At 40.5% G+C, this 18,250-nt stretch overlaps 2 protein-coding genes and 1 non-coding gene across 3 annotated transcripts; all 3 read left to right on the plus strand.

Annotated features, from left to right (window-relative positions):
• Positions 1-2,284: 2,284 nt before the first annotated feature.
• On the plus strand, positions 2,285-7,752 carry LOC107380284 (uncharacterized). Its single transcript, XM_015951451.3, has 7 exons — positions 2,285-2,541; positions 3,689-3,755; positions 4,751-5,344; positions 5,646-5,858; positions 5,945-6,213; positions 6,291-6,478; positions 7,306-7,752. The coding sequence occupies exons 1-7, from the start codon at positions 2,422-2,424 to the stop codon at positions 7,598-7,600; spliced, it is 1,746 nt and encodes a 581-aa protein (XP_015806937.3). The 5' UTR covers positions 2,285-2,421; the 3' UTR covers positions 7,601-7,752.
• An 828-nt stretch (positions 7,753-8,580) lies between these two features.
• Positions 8,581-8,667, plus strand: trnastop-uca (transfer RNA opal suppressor (anticodon UCA)). The gene has a single exon. It is a non-coding gene; the product is annotated as a tRNA-Sec (tRNA).
• Positions 8,668-12,278: 3,611 nt separating this feature from the next.
• Positions 12,279-14,611, plus strand: mrpl28 (mitochondrial ribosomal protein L28). Its single transcript, XM_015951450.2, has 6 exons — positions 12,279-12,415; positions 12,926-13,239; positions 13,426-13,578; positions 13,654-13,788; positions 13,894-13,980; positions 14,198-14,611. Exons 2-6 carry the CDS (start codon positions 12,955-12,957, stop codon positions 14,291-14,293), a joined length of 756 nt encoding a protein of 251 aa, XP_015806936.1. The 5' UTR covers positions 12,279-12,415; positions 12,926-12,954; the 3' UTR covers positions 14,294-14,611.
• Positions 14,612-18,250: the final 3,639 nt, after the last annotated feature.

Here is an 18,250-nt window from a genome sequence, read left to right on the forward strand (position 1 = left end):
CACAGGATGTGTTCCAACTACAGGGGATCACACTCCTGAGCCTCCCTGGTAAATTCTTTTCAGGGGTCCTGGAGAGGAGGGTCCATCGGATTGTTGAACCTCAGATTCAGGAGGACAAATGGGGTTTTCTTCCTGGCCGTGGGACACTGGACCAGCTCTATACCCTTAGGGGGTCCTGGACGGTGCGTGGGAATTCACCCAACCAAACCACATGTTTTCTTTTTTGTAGATTGGGAGAAGGCGTTTGACCCCTTGGGGGGTACTTTGGGAGTATTGGGTACCAGGCCCTCTGATACGGGCTGTTAGGTGACAGGTGTCAGAGCTCGGTCCACATTGCCGGCAGTAAGTTGAGCTTATTTACGGTGAGAGTCGGTCTCTGCCAAGGCTGCCCTTTATCTCCAATTCTGCTCATAACTTTTATGGACAAGATTTCTAGATGCAGCCAAGGTGTTGAGGGGATCTGTTTTGGTGGCCCATGGATCTGTTTTCTGATTTTTTGCAGATGATGTGGTCCTGTTGGCTTAATCAGAATGTGTTGAAGCTGTTTGCAGCTGGGATGAGAATCAGCTCCTCTAAATCCGAGACCATGGTCTTGAGTCTGAAAAGGGTAGAATGTGTTCTCCAGGTCAAGGATGAAGTCCTGCCCCAAGTGGAAGAGTTTAAGTATCTCAGGGTCTTGTTCACGAGTGAGGGACAGATTAAGCACAAAATTGAAAGGCGGATTGGTGCTGCGTCTGCTTTGTACTGGTCTGTCATGGTGAAAGTAGCTGAGCCAGAAGGCAAAGTTCTCAATTTACCGGACGACCGACGTTCCTACCCTCACCTATGGTCACGAGCTTTGGGTAGTGACCAAAAGAACGAGACTGCGGATACAAGTGGCCAAAATTAGTTTTCTCTGCTGGGTGGCTGGGCTCTCCCTTAGAGATAGGGTGAGAAGCTCAGTCATCGAGGAGGGGCTCGGAGTAGACCCTCTGCTCCTCCACATTGAGAGGAACCAGTTGAGGTGGCTCGAGCATCTGGTTAGGATGCCTCCTGGACGCCTCCCTGGTGAGGTTTTCCGGACACATCCATTCAGGAGATCCAAATGAAGACCCAGGACATACTGCAGGGACAATGTCTCTTGGCTGGCCAGGGAATACCTTGGGATCCTCCCGGAGGAGCTGGCCCAAGTGGCTGGGGAGAGGAAGGTCTGGACCTCCCTGCTTAGGCTGCTGCCCCAGTGGCCCAACTCTGGATAAGTGGAAAAGAATGGTTGGATGTTTTGTTTTTCAGCAGAATTTATAAAGTAATTGTATTTATTTCAATCAAAACAAAGTGAACTTTGCAGGGACAAAGCTGATTGTTAATCTCAGAATCCCAGTCTGACTCCTGGAAAAGATGAAAGCTGTGCACTTGGTGAACCTTGTCGTCACGAGTGGAGCTATAGGAGCCTCCCCGGGCGCCAGGGTGTGGAGGACAGGGTGGGAAATGCTACAAATTCCTCTGAGTTAATCCAGAGATGTGATGGCACACTGAGAGGGCTGCGAGAACATCTAAAAAAATTAAAGGGGTGGAAAATAAAGCTTTATGTCACATGGACTCTAAAAGAACCTGAAACCAGAGAAGTGGGGGGTGGTTGTTTGCTTTTTTGTCATTGTATCAAAACTATTAAGTGTTCTGACCAAGTTATTATAAACGGTTATGTTTTACAATAAATATAAACACTTCAGGGGCTTTGTTTTCACTGAGATTAGAACTGATCATTTGGAGTTATTTTCTTACAGAAAAACTAATTTCTTCATATTTTGTTTCAGAGGATTTAGATTCTCGTAGTGCTCATATTTTCTAGAAGCACTGATCATCTCCTTGGCTGATTGTGTTTTTAAATTTATTTCAAATTGCTTCCTTTCTTCTTAGATGTTTTTGCATTAAAACACATTTTTGAAAGGTTTGTGGTTTTTTTCTTATGATCTGAAGCTTTAGGTCAAACCTCCCTTCCTGTTCTGCTTCGTGGCTCGCGAGACCAGAGGAATTCCTGAAGCTTGTCTCGAACCATGCTGATCAACTGTTCACAGCTAAAGAGTTATTTTATTTTCTTCAGAGGAAGAAGATGGTAAATGTCCTGAAAAAGACGTCCCACTCAGCTGGGATATTGTTGACTGCAGCCTGCTCTGGTGGTGACGAGGTGCAGACAAGCCAAAAGACGCAACGGGCGACCAGAAATGTGAAGAATAAAACAAGTGCCAACATTCCAGCATGAACAAAAATAATGAAACATTTAATATTCATCCTGGGGGTTGTTTAGGGATGTGATCTGGGTCCGGCCACGCCTCAGGAATGTGCTGGCATAATGGTGGAGTAGCAGGAATTTATCTGGGGTATCAGCTAATGTCTGACCTGTTGGTTCTCTGCTCAGCGGACTGAAAAAAGACAAGAGGACATATGGGACAGAGGCATCAGGAAGGGGTGGGGATCATTAAGGTCAAGGAGCTATCATCAGGAAGAGATCCTAACTTCATGTCAACACTGGAAACAAAAGTCTTGTTTTCAGTTTTCATGGTGGTCAGTGATTTAAATCTGTACCGTGGCCTCTGCAGCCACTTTCATGTTTACTTTTGTGTTTTATTGAAGGAGTGGTGTGCCTTTCATACCTTTTTAATGATGCTTTTACACTTGCTGTGTTATAATTGTTTCATGTTTTGCTGGTGAAGGTTCTCCGCTATGCAGGAAATGGTAATCCAAAAGAGTTCAGATTAAGGCAACTGGACTTCTTTGGTTTCTTGAAGTTTCGCATCTCATCTGAGGAGCTTTGTCAATTCTTACGGGAATATGAAAAGGTCAGGTTTATAAACTAGTGGGTTTTTTTTGTTGCTTAATGAGCTGAAACTACCTATGAATACCCCTACCCTCCCATGGAGTTGTTGGTGTCATTGCGTCCTATTGTTAACATGATTATTTTGATGAGATGATGAAGGGTGTGACCAGAGTTTTGGAATTAGGTTTAGATCTGCATTGTTTCATCATTTGATTAGATTTCATAACAAATAAAATGTGCTTACTTACTTTACTTACTAATTATAATAATTGGCACATATTTCTGATATTACCATGCATGCTTTTAGGCTCTGTTTCCATACCATTTGCAGGCCAAACTTTGGACTTTCTTTTCCACTGTTCTGTTTTGCAGCTTGAGGCAAATTTAAGCTTTGTTCTGCTCTCTGACATCAAATGATCCACATTCTTTTGTAAATTAAGTAAGAAAAAGCTTGCAACATTGAATAAACCTCTCTGACCTCACTGTGACAGTTTGCATCAGTGCTATCTCACTCAAAGGTCAAACACTTATTTCTGTGTTTTGGTTGTGCAGACAGGAAGTTGTGAATACACCTGTGAGGTGTTTTCGGAACCGTAATCTGGCTAGTGTGTAATCCTGCCAACACAATGGGGATTTAATGTGCAAACAGCAGAATGTGTGAAAAATGGGTGCGGTGTGTGTGTGTGTGTGTGTGTGTGTGTGTGTGTGTGTGTGTGTGTGTGTGTGTGTGTGTGTGTGTGTGTGTGTGTGGGGGTGTGTGTGTGTGTGTGTGTGTGTGTGTGTGTAAATGATGACAGCACCCACCTCCTCTCCTGCTCACATGACTGCGATTAGAGCCGAGGATGGAGGAGCAGTGAGAGAGTGATGGGAGTAACGAGAGTTTTGTTTTTATAGTATTGTTGCACGGATCACATCCCAGACTCCAGCTTTCCTCTGGTTGCGGCTGAAGATCATCTTCTGGGTAAACTAAATGTTACTTCTTTACCTCAAGCAGGTTGACTCATACAGCCAGATAGAATTATAATAAAATGTGTCTTAAAAACTGAAAGCACTTTTTGCTTCACTTTTGTTTTTATTTGATTTGTTTTACTACGGCGGCAGAGGCTGCTGGAGGATTAAAGTCAAATGTGTTTTGGGAAGTGGTCGGAGAAGTTTTAATCCAGTCAGATGATCGCCAAAGAGAACGGGTTCTTTTAGGTTCAGATGAGATCAAAGTAGTTAAAGTGAAAAATCATTAACGTAGGAAATAATTCCAACGAACTATTTGTTACCCAAAGCTGACAAACTTTTTAGAGAAACCAAATCATGGTTGAGGGACAGAGATTTTTTCACAAGCTGGTTTCCTCTAAAACCAGCGCCTTTGGCTATTTTTACTTTAATATTTAACCTTTTTGGATCAAAAGAAGGATCACACACGAGTGGTGAGATCACTCAAAAGTTATGTTTCATACTAAAATTTGACTTTTTGCTTCCAAGGCTTCTCCTGTGATCTTTTAACATGGTTTTGACCAATAGCCATTGAGGATTTTCTGACACTCTTTCACAGTTTATCTTTGGATATTTGCAGCTTTTAATCTCTTTCTCAGTCATTTATCTGTTTATTTTCAAAAAAATTCTGTTTTTGTTTGTTTTGTTTATTAAACCGTTCGACCCATAGCTGATTGATTCATGCACAAAAGCTCCAGGGACGAACCAGTGTTGTGCCAACAAGAATCCTTTTAAATGATTTTTTTCACCAGCAGCCAGTAGGAAAAGATTAGTTTTCCAGGGTGATTCCTAACAAATTATTAGCTGAGGACTTGACACAGTAGATGATTGTCTGAAGGACTTCCAGGATTAGTTTGTTTGCTGCAGATGGTCTCTGAAATATAAAGAAACAAGAACCAGTTAATTAAACCAGTGCTGGTTAGGGCCAATTGCATCTTGTTTTTTTATTTTTCCTGACTATGTTCACAGTTACAGATATGACCCGGTCACAGTGGTGCATGCTAGGAGTGATCACACTGCTGCTGCTGGCTCAGATCACCACCAGCCAGCTGTGCAAGTCCCTCATCACCATGGTAGATGCCTTCCACACACTTTTCATCCTGGTGCACATGGTGCTCCCTCGGCCTCCGACCGCAGACCTCATCAAACCTCCTGCATCTCCTTCACATGCTGCTTCCTCTTTAGGGGAGCAGCCTGCATCAGCTTCAGATGTTAAACATTCTGTCCATGAAGCCTCTACACTTTTCTCCTCTACAACAACCTCACCCACAGCTCCAAGCTGCAGTCTGTCCTTTCCCGGCAGCAGGATGCAGGCTTTGGGTGTTTTCATTTCAGCGCTCCTCCTGACCTCTCTCTGCATTTCTTACTTCTTGGAAATCATCAGTCAGATACTGGACCCCCACCCAGTGCAGCTACCCCTGCTGCCTGTGGCGGTGGGAGTGGCCGGTCTGCTCTGTAAGGTGCTGCCGTTTGTCCTGAACTGGGATCAGCTGCGGGATGGGAGGTGGGCAGAGAGCTTCGACCAGGCAGAGGCTGGATCTCACCTGCGAATGAGCCCCAAAGGTAACAAATAATAGAAGTTACAGTATGCAAAATGATAATAAATTAGTTTAATCTTTGCTTTGTCAGTCGAATGAAAATGCATTGGATACAAGAAATTTCTGATTTCATTAGAAACTTCCAACTATTTTTTAACAGTTATAAGACTCAATAGAGTTTCAAAGTAAAAGCTTAAAATTATGAGCGCATTCTTGTATGTGATAGAAAGCTTCAAAAGCAGATCACGCATGTGTGAATGTGCGTGCGTGTGTGTGTTCAGCTGTAAGACAGTTTTGTTTTTCATTCTTCTCTTTGACTTCGACAGGACAGGCAGGAGGAGCCTCACAAGGCCAAGGGGAGGCCCAAACTGTCGTCCAGTCAAACATTCCTGCTGCTCACGACTCCCTCCACAGCGTGCCACTTGTCCTCTGTAATCCAGGGACATCCAGCATTCCTGATATCAACTGTAAAAATCAGCAAAAACAAGAAATCCTCAGTGCGAGCCATTCTAACACCTCCTGCTGTGATGGACACCCTGGTATTAGAGTTTTTAATTGTTTAAAATCCTCATATCACGGACAGCGTGATTTAGACACCTGGCTGTTCTGTTTTCTCCACTTTCAGATGATCCAAATACCAGTTCAGTCTGCAGGTCATCTCCTCTCCCTGAAACGTCTGTACGAAACAGCTGCAGGACACTCTGCCTGCTGTCTTTTGTCTTTGTCATTCGGGGACTTTTTACTTCTGTCCTGGCTTTGATCAACAGCCTGGTGACGCTGTTCATCGCCTCTCAGTTCCTGCACTGCTCTGCAGCCAGCAGCATCCTGGTCTATCTGGATCCAGGTCTGTCTCTGTTGGCTGTGGTCTCACTGATAGCTGCAGCAGCTCCACAGGTCGTACATGACGTCACATGCTTTAATTACTCAACTGAAAACACGCCTGTGCTGATAATTCTGACTGATTTCTGCAGGTGTACAGATTAGGACTGCTGCTGCTCCAGGCCTCACCTCCACACGTGTCTGTGTCTGACCTCAGGAGGAGGATCGTAGATGTGCCTGGAGTTCAAAACGTGCACGACCTCCACATCTGGCAGCTAACGGAGTCCCTGGTGGTGGCCTCAGTCCATGTGCACTGCTACGCTGGGCTTCCAGTGCACAGGTGGAGTTTAGCTTTTTGAAGCAGGAACTGATCTTATTTGGAAAAAACTAATAAAATAATAGACTTTATGTTGACCATCTGAGATTAATAAAACTATTGAACATCCAAAGAAACATCCAGAGTTTCTCATCTGGACCAATAATGGAGAAATGACTGATTTTGGTTGTGAATTTGACTACGTTTCTCAGAAATGAAACTCTAACATCACAGAATGATTTTTTTTTCCAGAGGCTACAGGATCAAAAACTGTGGTTTGAATTCAAGTCAATGGGATGTTTTTACCCTGAAGTGACTCAAGAGGGTTGAACACTAAATCTGTTGCTGTGCAAAAACAAACAGTTCAGCATTTTAGCTGCTTCTTGATTAATACTGATTTGTAAAAACTGCCCCAGGCAGAAGTAACTCATTTTTGTGTATTTTTTAAATAAATCACATCAATGAAATGGAGTAATCAAAGTAGCATTTTAAGGGGTAAAATCATCAAAAGACTGAATTTTAGGTTTGAACAAGGCAGAAGTTGTTTAACAAAAGGATTATTGGTTTATTGTTACAGCCACTTTTACTAATGGATGTTTTTATCCTCTAATGCCTCAACAGGGTAGTAAATTAAAATAACGCCAGAATGTTAAGGGGTTAAAATGTGCTATTATGTATTTTTTTTTATTATAATTTGAATTATGTGAATCATCTCAAACCCCTTAATTATGCAGGGGATCCACAGCAGGGTCCAGAATTTTGTTTATTTATTTATTTTTGTTACTTTAGGTGATAGAAAAGGAAACAAACTTTATTGTTTTTACTAACACTTAATAATTTCACATTCCCAGGTTTGCTGATCTGATGTCAGGTATCACCAAGGTGCTGCAGAACGTAGGTGTGAGCTGTTGCACCATTCAGCCAGAGTTTACTACCTCTGGGCCACCTTCATGCAGCGAGGGCAACCCCAAAAGGAACACCTGCCCGCCCCCTCCTCTCCCAACCTGCAGCCTTGCCTGTAGGAGGGCCTGTGCTGCACATATGTGCTGCTCTCTTCTAGAGGAGACATGGAGTTTGCTGAGACCTTCAGCTGTGGAAACAAGGGACGAGCCTCAGAATCTGGTCATCGAGAACATGTTCCTCTGAATGATCCTTATGTCTTGTTTTCAGCTCTAATGTGAGGAGGAGCGTGGGTCAGCGATGTGAATCATATATTATTTTTGTGACATCAACAGAAGCTACAATGTCCAAAGTTTGCATCATTTTCATATGAAAATTTGTACCGTGAAGCTCTACGTGTCTGGTCTTGAATAAAATAAATGATTAAACATGTTGTATTTCATCTCATATGATAAATTATGACTCACAGTTTCAATCCACATTTGTTCAGAGATGATCTATTCCTCTGTGTTGTAAAGGTTTCATTTAGCAATTGATTTTAAAGTCATTAACTCTCTAAAATACATGAGTGGAAGTAATGTTATTTGTTGCAACTTATTCTACACACATTTTGTTTCCATAAATATGCTATTTTGTCATTTCTCATATCTCAATCAAATGTAAAAACTAAAACCATTTAAGTGCAAATTTACCATCTAGGAAACATTTTGTCATGAGCTAAAAAATGGGGGCGGTTTTCAGTTCCTGTAATTATGCTGTCTAGATTGATTATGTACCTGTGAAACCAAAGGAAGGAAGACAACTCAACATGTGAACATAAACAACTGTATGAGTGAAAAAAAGCTATTCCATTTGTGTTTGTAAATTTTTGAAAAGTTGGCCTGCCAAGCCAGAATAAATAAATAGATTATTGTAAGGCAAGAATTTGGTCTAGTTCACTAGGCAACTGAAAAGGCCTATCATCTCACGTTTCATGACGAGTTGAGGCTCCACCCCCGTGTTTTCAGGCAGCCAATAAAATGCGACAATTTCGTAATTTACGGAAATCACCTAAACATTTTTCTCTTTTTTGCAGTTATTCATTCAACAAGCAACTTTATATGTACAGCATGCGGTTTATGTTTGTTCGAATGGTCTGTAGTTGAAACATACTAAATGTTAAACCGTAAGTGAAACATCTGTGTCTTTTATGTTCTATATATATGACTGGCGAAATAGCGCCAATTGCCCGGATGAGCCTCGGTGGTCCGGGGTGCGGGCTTCAAACCCGTAGCTGCTTAGCGGCAGAGTGGCTCGATTCCACCTTTCGGGCGAGAATATGTAATTATCTGACAGCCACCTCGAAAATAAGTTGTAAATTGAAAGCTACTTTCTCATTTTTTTTGTTTAAAAACCATTCACAATATCTGACTCAACTTCCTGTCCTGTCCTGATGGACTTCAAAATAAAAGTTCGACAGCGTCATCTTTCCTGAACTACATAAACTAAAAGAAAAAAAGAAAATCCAACACATACCTGAAAACAACCTGGGGGCTCCATCACTCTTCCGTATATAAGCTTATCAGCTAAAACCCTGCTTTTGTCAAAGTCATTGAAAAACAAATTTAAAAAGACGTCTTCAGTCCATCGACGGAGCCGTTACAGCTTAACATGTTAAAATACAGGTAAGTTCAAATCAACTACCTTTGACGCTTCGTTTAATGCGAACTTCCGCTGGACAACTGTCGCCCTCTAGTGGCCGTAAAGTGACGCTACAACTAATGACGGCCAAAAAAATAAATAGAACAGACTTTTCTTTGGCTGGTAAATTGCACCTGCTGAAATACAAAATCGTAGCGAGCGTGTCTTCAATAAAACAATAAAAGTGGTAGGTGACAGTGGCACCTCAATCGTCTGCTGTTTTTTAGAGATTAAGAGCCAAAACTAGAGCATGGTGTGTTGTAACCATGTTTGGGGAAAACAAAAATTAAGCAGAAGGTGGAAAGTGACCAGAGGCAGCTAAAGCTAGTACGTTAAGTATTGGTTTCAGATGGTGTCACTCAAATTTTTAAGGCTTATCTTTTGTGAAAAGACAGAAGGTACATCTCTTTTTTTTCCCAACAGTTTTGTATAGGAACACCAGATACTAATTATCAGATGTGCGCATGCTGCAACCACTGCATGCATTGGTTTAGTACTTCTCCTTGGTAACTGTAAGAAGAAATCACTGAAGAAATCACATCTATTTGCCCGGACGGCGATCACCAAGGCTGCTCCAGAGGTGCAGTGCCCCCACAGAGAAAACACTGGATGGCATAACAAAATATCAAAGATAGCAAGAGATATGGGTAAATGGTGATGAAAAAATATATAAGTGGTAAAACAATCCAATGTAGATATATTTATTTTATTTACCCGGATTGGGGGGGGGGCTATCATCAGATTGATGACCTCTGGGTACTGAGACTTAGTGAGCCACTGAGAGGCCACCAAAATCAGTGACAGGCTCAACCTGTGCACTCTCTTCAGTACCGCCGGAATCAGTTCTACTGGAGGATAAACCGTAGAGGAGAACATTGGGCCAAGGGTGCGCCAGAGCATTCGATCCCATTGGAGCGGTCTAATCCGTTAAGGAGAAGAACAGGGTACCATGTGTGTTTGCGCTCGATGCAAACAGATACACTATTGCCCTGCTGAACCTCAGCCAGATCTGGGACACCGCCTCAGGGTGAAGCCTCCATTCCCTTGACAGAGGTCCGCCCCTGGAAAGCAAGTCTACCCCGTGGTTGAGGAAACTGGAAACATGAACTGCTCTGAGAAAGGAGATTCAGATTGCACCAGTGCAGCAAAGTGTGGGTCAGATTCAGTAGAGGAAGAGAGCGTGTGTGGTTGATGGTAAATGGTAAGTAGCCTTCTCAGGGTTCTACAACCAAGCACTTCACAACACAATCAGTCATCCACTCATTCACACAGACATTCACATGCTGGTGATGGGGATGGCAAGGTGATGATGAGCTACGATGTTGCCACAGCTGCCCTGGGGAGCACTGACAGAGGCGAGGCCTGCTGAACGTTGGCACCGCTGGTCCCTCCGACCACCACCACCAGCGGGTTAAGTGTCTTGCCCAAGGACACATCAGCAGCAGTCTCTGGTCAAAGTCAGGATCAAACCTGCAACCTTCCAATTACCGGACAACCTCCAGGTCTGCCTCCTGAGCTACAGTTGGAGTCTCCTGAACTGAAAATATCTTAAAGTTGTGGAGACAACATTATTATGACTTGTTTAATTGTGTACCAAGTGAACCGTACAAAATGGATCAAACTGAAAGCATAGATGGAATCATGTGACATGAGGTCTATAAAGCTATTACTAAACTGCCTAATAATAAAGCCACTGGGTTGGATGGCATATCTGCTGAACACCTAAAGTATGCTAGCAGTAGATTAGCACCACTCCTTGCTAAATGCCTTTCATCTTTTCATGCTCGTGGATGCTTGCATGATTCAATGCTAGCTGTTCTATTGGTCCCAGTGATGAAAGACAAGGGTGGGAGAATTGGTAGCATGGACAACTATAGGCCCGTTGTTCTGGTTAGCACACTCTCAAAAGTCTTGGAAATAATTCTGCTGTACAGAAATTAATGACACCTTAAAAATGCCAGATAATCAGTTTGGATTTAGGGCTGAGCTTGGTACAGAAGTGTGGATATATGCTCTAAAGGAGATCGTGACAAAACACAGAAACCAGAACTCTTCCATCTCTATGTGCTTTATAGATAGATGCATCCAAGGCATTTGATAGTGTTAACCATTGGAAACTATTCATAAAGCTGCTGCAAAGAGGTGTCCCAAGATGCATTGTACACATCCCGGTTTATTGGTATGGTCAGCAAATATTACAGTTAAAATGAGGTAACAGTATCTCTGAGCCATTTAGCATCAGTAATGGAGTCAGACCCTTCTTTTTAACCTGTACATGGATGACTTATCAGTGAGATTAAAAGCCTGGAGGACTGGCTGTGCAGCTGGTGATGGTGCCATAAAATCAACTGATGTATGCAAATGACTTAGTGGTTCTAAATCCGAGCTCCACTGGTCTACAGCAGTTACTAGATATCTGCTCTGGCTATGGAGTATAGCACAACATTGTGTATAATGCAGCTAAAAGTGTGGTTATGACTTGCTGGGCCAAGAAGGACAAGTTTCCAGATTTTTATCTGTCAAACTCTGTGATTAGTGTCATCAAGAACAAATATCTTGGTCATATTATCACAGAGGGCATGAGAGATGATGATGACATGTATAGGCAGTGCCGTATGTTGTATGCTCAGGGAAATACACTCGCTCGTAAGTTTGGGTCTTGTTCTGGCAAAATAAAGATCAAGCTGCCCACCTATGGACTGACTATTAGAAATGTAGCATGTGTAGGTGGCAGGTTCCCTTTAATGACTTTGACACCAAGGAAGCCCAGATGTACAAGTGCATTGTAAATGTGAGGGTGAGCACCCTACAAGCTGCCTTAAGATTTTTTTTATAAATGTATTTGTTGGCTGAACAATTCTAAAAATGTGATTGTCTGAAATCTAACCAATACCTGCGCCAGTGCAATACGTTATCAGTCAAATATGTGGAAACCCTGGTATAACAGTCTTTTTCTTTTTTAGATTAGGGAGTTACAATCATTTATGCTTTATTTTCACACTACTGTTATTATTGTCTCTTATTTCTGTCTTCATGATAATTTTGTCTTTTGTGCTTTAGCGTGTCATATTGTGCACATTTCTTTTTATTTTATCTGTGCAATTCTTTTTTCTCCACCTCTGTGATTTGGAGTCTAGAATTATCTGGAGTAAAGAATACTCGATTTGACACAAGAGGACAGTAATTTTCCATACTCTGCCAGAAAAAAAACCGAAGAAGAAAAAGAGCCAATCAGCTGTCGGAGCTTCTGTCCGTTATCCAATCACGTTTTTCCCGGAAGTCGGGTTTTATCGGATGATGCGTTATGTCCTTGTTAGCTTAATTTTGGGGATTAAAAACAAATTTCTAGTTTGGTGGTGATCGCGGCCCTACTAATTACTGGTAAGGAATTTCAGCATTCTGCTCATACCCTTTCAAAGTATTTTTAGACGGAAACCCCGAAGGACACGTGTTCTAATTCCACTTGCGCCCTGCAACGAAGTAACGTTATGAAATGTTAAGCTATTAATGGTTGGATTTTACAAAATGCTGGTGATTTTATTAATGCAAACATTAAAAATGACCTTTATTTAGAGGGAAGTGACCTAAGCAGCTCTGGACTTTATCTCCATTTTATTAAAGCGTGACTTTAGAAACCTTGAATGTGTTTTTGACTAAAACACATTCGTGCTGATGTGATGCCGATTTTATCAACGTTAGACTAAAACTTGTAGTCCAGGGTTGATCAAATCAACATTACATAAGCACGAGTGGCTTTAATTGATTATATATATATATATATATATATATATATATATATATATATATATATATATATATATATATATATATATATATAATTGATATTGCCATGTTCCAGATTTTTTGTTGTAATTTTTCTTATCCTTTTAGGTTTGGCAATCTAAGAATATTAGTAAATTATGCCTTATCATAAGTATCCCCCCAAAATCTGGGAGGCCCTGAAAATGAAGCAGGGCATCTACACTCGCCTTCCCAAACATTACCTCAAGTCCCTGGAAACAAAGGAGCCAACTCCTGTTCACTGGAGGCCCCTGGGGGTCAAGTACCGAGCCAACCCAAAGACTGGACTGAAAGAGCGAGTGCAGGACATCCCAATCCCCCTGCACTACCCTCCAGAGTCCCAGGACGGCCTGTGGGGTGGAGAGGGATGGATATCTGGCTACAGATACGCCAAAAATGACAAAGTGAGTCAAACTCTCTTTCATTGTGTTTGTTGGATGTTTGTCTATTTAAATACTTTTGGTTTTATGAAATTCTTGTAGAGTACAAGTCATGCCTCCTTGTTCTTTTAGATTCAGATGTCAATTACACTTGATTTTGCTCAACTGTTTGTCTAAAGTTTATTAACGCCTGACCTGTCTCTTGTCCAGATGTCCACACGTCTGATCAAAATCTGGAAACCACAGCTGTTTAAAAGAGAACTCTACAGCGAAATCCTTGATCACAATTTCACCATCACAGTCACAGCTCGCACTCTGAACCTGATCGATGCAGCCTTTGGTTTTGACTTCTATATTCTGACCGTGAGTGAAAAATGATCCTGATGTCATGGTAACCACTGTGATTTAGTGGCAATTCTAATCTCTATCTCCATTTAGACACCAAAGGAAGACCTGAACTCTAAACTAGGGATGGACCTGAAGAGGGCAATGCTGCTTCGCCTGGCACGCAGAAACTCAGACCTTTACCCCAATGATCCGGTCAAAAGAGACAAAGTCTACAGCAAGTACAAGGTGCATCAGAAGTGTTTCAGCATGACAAAAAATGATTAGGATCTTTTATGATTGATAGTTTTTGAGAAAATTAAAATGTCTTTTTCTCTGCTTCCTTTTGAGCAGCAGTTTGAGATCCCTGAGGAAGAGGCAGAGTGGGTGGGTCTGACTCTGGATGAGGCTGTGGAGAAACAGAGGCAACTGGAGCACAAGGTAATACTCAGGTTCACAGTTTAGTAAAGTGTTGCAAAGTTCTTGAGAGCCTTTGATCTTTTTAGAGTCGGTTACATTAACATTTTTGTATGGCCATGGCTGAAATTGTTAAAAGATGAATGAGTTAAATCACTAGAACTACAAAAGTAAAGAGTGTTCTGATCGTTTTCCTTTACGACTGTTTGAAGTTTATTGACTTTGTTTTCTTTTATCCCAGGAGCCCGAACCTCACTTTAAGGCCTTTGTGGAGAAACTTGTGCAGGAACTGGAAATGAAGAAACTTTTAGAGCCACATGTCACAGAGAAGCAGTAACATCTGATCAGCACAGAGACTGAGATGTGAAGTAGGTTGAAGACACTTCAGATGGTGGTGGGACCTTAAGTCACGATAATTCAGTAGTGAACACACAATGGAGAAGAATTCCTGCAGTTTCTACTTTTGTTTTGATCCTAAAGCTACCCTGAAGTGGAAGATTGACAAATGACAGTCGGGTTGGAGTCATTTTTATTTATTTCATCTGTTTGTTTTTTATTATACTTAAAGAATTTTCTTGAGTCATTTAAAACTTAAAAATGCCTCCGATTTGTCAATAACTACCTAATCCAAAAATAAAATACAATTATTTCCCAATAAAAGTTCTTTATTCCTCAAATTATAATGAAATGTATAATTTAAAAAAATACAACTGCGTGTTCATTTTAGTTTAGAAGCTGGACACTATGAAGAAAAAAATGCCACAATTGATTTGTTTTATACAAAAGAACTGTTTATTGTTTTTAGACATTTCTACAGTAAAAATTAAGCCTGAGATCATCTAGGTTTAGGTTAAATGTACTAGAGACACAGTGAAAATAGTAGAAAAACATAACCTACTTGCTGGGATTTCCTAAAGTTTGTAAAAAAAAAAAAAGTTTATTTGTGGGTTAACACATTTAAAACACAATTTAGTGTCTCACATGTGGGATTGTATTTATTATAACAATAAAAAATCACTCCCAACATGCAAAAAGGTACAAGGTTTTGTCACTAGATGGTGCCATCGTGCCTCACATCTTAAAGATGCATTAGTGGAAAAACCAAATAGTTTGAATTGTAAAATCAGAAATTAAAATGAAGTAAAGACAAGAGTCTGACCTCCACGAAACCAACGAACACCAGGTGTCATACTAACGCCACCTTAACGAGTCTGACATGATTATTTCTAAATTTTGTTTTTTAAGAAAGAAATGACCAAAAAAATAAAAAATTGCATTTAAGTTTAACATTCTGATGAAACTAATGTCATAAAGGTTATTAAGATGGGTAATGTAAAAATGCTGAGGTCTGGAAAAAAAAACATTAAACTTGCCACCTGGTTTTGCTTTCAGGCTGTGTGTGCGTGTGTGTGTGTGTGTGTGTGTGCGCGCGCGCGCGCGTACGTGCGTGCGTGAATTTTGTGGTTGTGGCTGCCTTCTGTGGGTCGATGGTGAGTCCCTCCTAGTGTGGGGACTCCCGTGGGTGTTGTATCCTAGCAACAGAGAAAATTTGGTACCTGTCTGTTGTAAACACAAAGGTTTATTCCATATATAGACACAGCCTCTGACTGGAATTACCCCTCTTTCAGCTCACATGTGAGAGAGGTCAACAAACTCAGACACTGGTGAAGGCTGTCATACTTTTAGGGTTTTGACCTTTATCCTTTTTTGGTTGAAGGAACACAAAACATCTGCAGAGTAAAATGTTTTGTTTGCTTCTTCATTAAAACCTGTCATTTTTTAAACTGATTAGATTTTGCAGCAGCTCTTTCTGGCATGTTTATTCTCACCAAACTGGCTCACTTATGTAATATTTATTCTTTAAATTTTGAGAATAGACACGATGATCATTTCCACGAATGCATGGAACTTCTTGGTGAATGCCTGCATCACAAAAAGGTCACCTGACACATGAGGTGTGGCCACATTCAAAGCTCCTGGTTTAGTGAAAACTGAAGTATGCCACTGACAGTTCCCAACTGAGGATAATACTAATCCAGCCTTCTGGCCTTTGGTTGCCCTGATGTCCTGATTTCTGCTCAGTATTCCCTGGCCCTGAGTTTAACCTTTTTTTCTTTAGAGCTTTACATGGACAAGAACCGCCATAAATTGCTGATCTTCTCAGTCCCTACACGCCCAGAAGGTCCCTGAGGTCCAGTGATCAAAGCCTACTGGTTGTGTAGCGCACCAGGCTAAAGACCAAAGGTGACAGATCATTTGCTGCTGTGGCCCCTAGACTCTGGACCTCTCTCCCCCTGAGCCTGAGATCAGTGGACTCAGTGGTCTCCTTTAAAAAGCAGCTGAAAACTCACCTGTTCAGATTGGATTTTGCGTGACCTTCGTCATCACCCTTTCCTTATTCTGCTCTTATTCCGCCTTTCCCGGAATCCACTGATTTCCCTCTTTCCTATTCATTTTCTCTCTCCCTTACATTTTTATGACAATTTTTATTTTTTTCTCATTGTCAACATATTTTTAATCATATTTAAATTTTTTGTTTGTTTTTGTGAAGTGTCTTGTGATTTTTATCTTGAGAATATATATATATATATATATATATATATATATATATAAGATCATTCTCTTTCTTTCTCTTCAGGAAAACAGAGTTTGGTTAGAACCAGGCGTTAGAACTTATCTACAATCTGAAGAGGGTTTTTAAAACGTAGAAAACGTTGCAGTAATTAATTGTTTATTTGCCTATAAAAAACCCATTTTATTCATTGTAGTAATAATTTTATTCTAACTGTTCCTTTTGTTGTTCATTATGTTGATAAAAGAAAAGAAGGGGTCTAAGTACAGAGCCCTGGGGTACACCTTTCTACCAAGATGTAAGAAGAGAAAGCCGTCAAGCAGAACGCATTGTTTTCTTTTTAGTCAATCATTAACACTAACAGCACAGTCAGATAGGCAAACATTACAAAGTCTATCTAGGATGACATAATCCACAAAGTTAAAAGTCTTTGATGGGTCAATAAATGGTTCGGCACCGTGCTTTTTAATCCCTAGGTAACAATAAAATAATTTACTACCTTTGTAGCAGCATTAATGGTGCTTGTCACTTTATGGAAGCCCAGCTGGTGTGGTGATAAAATACTTCTGTGTCTAAGTCTTTACATTGCTCCCATAAAGGTCTGTTCAGGACACTAACCTGACATGTAACTGTAAGAATTTCCATCTGATTCATCTGTTATTAAAGGAGAATCCTTAACAACACATCTTGTTCAATTTGAGTTCAAAATTTCTTGGGATCATTTAAATTATTACTTTTAGAGAGATAAAAATCAGACCTGTCCCTGTAACGAATCTGAATTTTTCTTAACAAAAGAGGGGGAAATGCATTCTGCTGTATATGAAGTGCAGTCATTTGGCTACTTCCACATCAGAACTAAAATAACTTCCTTCCGTCTTTCAAAAGAAGAGTCTAAACCTAAAAATGCACCTCAAAAGAACCTGAAGCTCATAACAATGTTCTCCATTAAAACATAAATATGTTACAAGCTTAAGACTCTTTGAGATTCATGTGTGTCTTGACTCTTATTTTGAAGGACTGAAGGAAGTCTTTTGAGTTCTGCTGTAGATGTAACCAAAAATCGAACCTTCATATTCCGTGAAATGACATGTTTCTTGTCATTTACTCAGTAAAAACACACCCAGAACCCTCAGTTACAATAATGGTAATCAACAGAACAAAAAACATCCAGTTCAGGAAGATAATAGAATAATAATTATTTTCCTTGGGTTATGTTTGAGATAGATTACATATAAACTTTATTTTGTAAATAATATCTTTTGCTTCCTCAACATTTTGACCTCATTCCTGAGAGGGTTTTTTTTATTTAAAAAAAATTAATTAAAATAATCTCAACATTTCTTTCTTGTTTTTAACTCTGATTCTCAGTGATTCTAATGCAAACATTTATGTTACAGTAAGTATGCAAGGTTAAAGAATACAGTGGGGCAAAAAAGTATTTAGTCAGCCACCGATAGCACAAGTTCTCCCACTTAAAATGATGACAGAGGTCAGTAATTTTCATCATAGGTACACTTCAACTGTGAGAGACAGAATGTGAAAAAAAATCCATGAATTCACATGGCAGGATTTTTAAAGAATTTATTTGTAAATCAGGGTGGAAAATAAGTATTTGGTCAATAACAAAAATTCAACTCAATACTTTGTAACATAACCTTTGTTGGCAATAACAGAGGTCAAACGATTACTATAGGTCTTTACCAGGTTTGCACACACAGTAGC

This window comes from Nothobranchius furzeri, chromosome 13 (genome assembly GCF_043380555.1).
Source record: "Nothobranchius furzeri strain GRZ-AD chromosome 13, NfurGRZ-RIMD1, whole genome shotgun sequence".
NCBI classification, from domain to species: Eukaryota; Metazoa; Chordata; class Actinopteri; order Cyprinodontiformes; family Nothobranchiidae; genus Nothobranchius; species Nothobranchius furzeri.

What these genes read in the sequence shown, in the direction of transcription:
- LOC107380284 (XM_015951451.3), top strand. Translation starts at nt 2,422, where the DNA reads ATGGGACAGAGGCATCAGGAAGGGGTGGGGATCATTAAGGTCAAGGAG. An exon ending in GGCTGAAGATCATCTTCTGG is followed by an intron (nt 3,756 to 4,750) that starts GTAAACTAAATG and finishes CTATGTTCACAG; the next exon opens with TTACAGATATGACCCGGTCA. An exon ending in TAGCTGCAGCAGCTCCACAG is followed by an intron (nt 6,214 to 6,290) that starts GTCGTACATGAC and finishes TGATTTCTGCAG; the next exon opens with GTGTACAGATTAGGACTGCT.
- mrpl28 (XM_015951450.2), top strand. Translation starts at nt 12,955, where the DNA reads ATGCCTTATCATAAGTATCCCCCCAAAATCTGGGAGGCCCTGAAAATG. An exon ending in AAGTCTACAGCAAGTACAAG is followed by an intron (nt 13,789 to 13,893) that starts GTGCATCAGAAG and finishes CCTTTTGAGCAG; the next exon opens with CAGTTTGAGATCCCTGAGGA. An exon ending in AGAGGCAACTGGAGCACAAG is followed by an intron (nt 13,981 to 14,197) that starts GTAATACTCAGG and finishes CTTTTATCCCAG; the next exon opens with GAGCCCGAACCTCACTTTAA.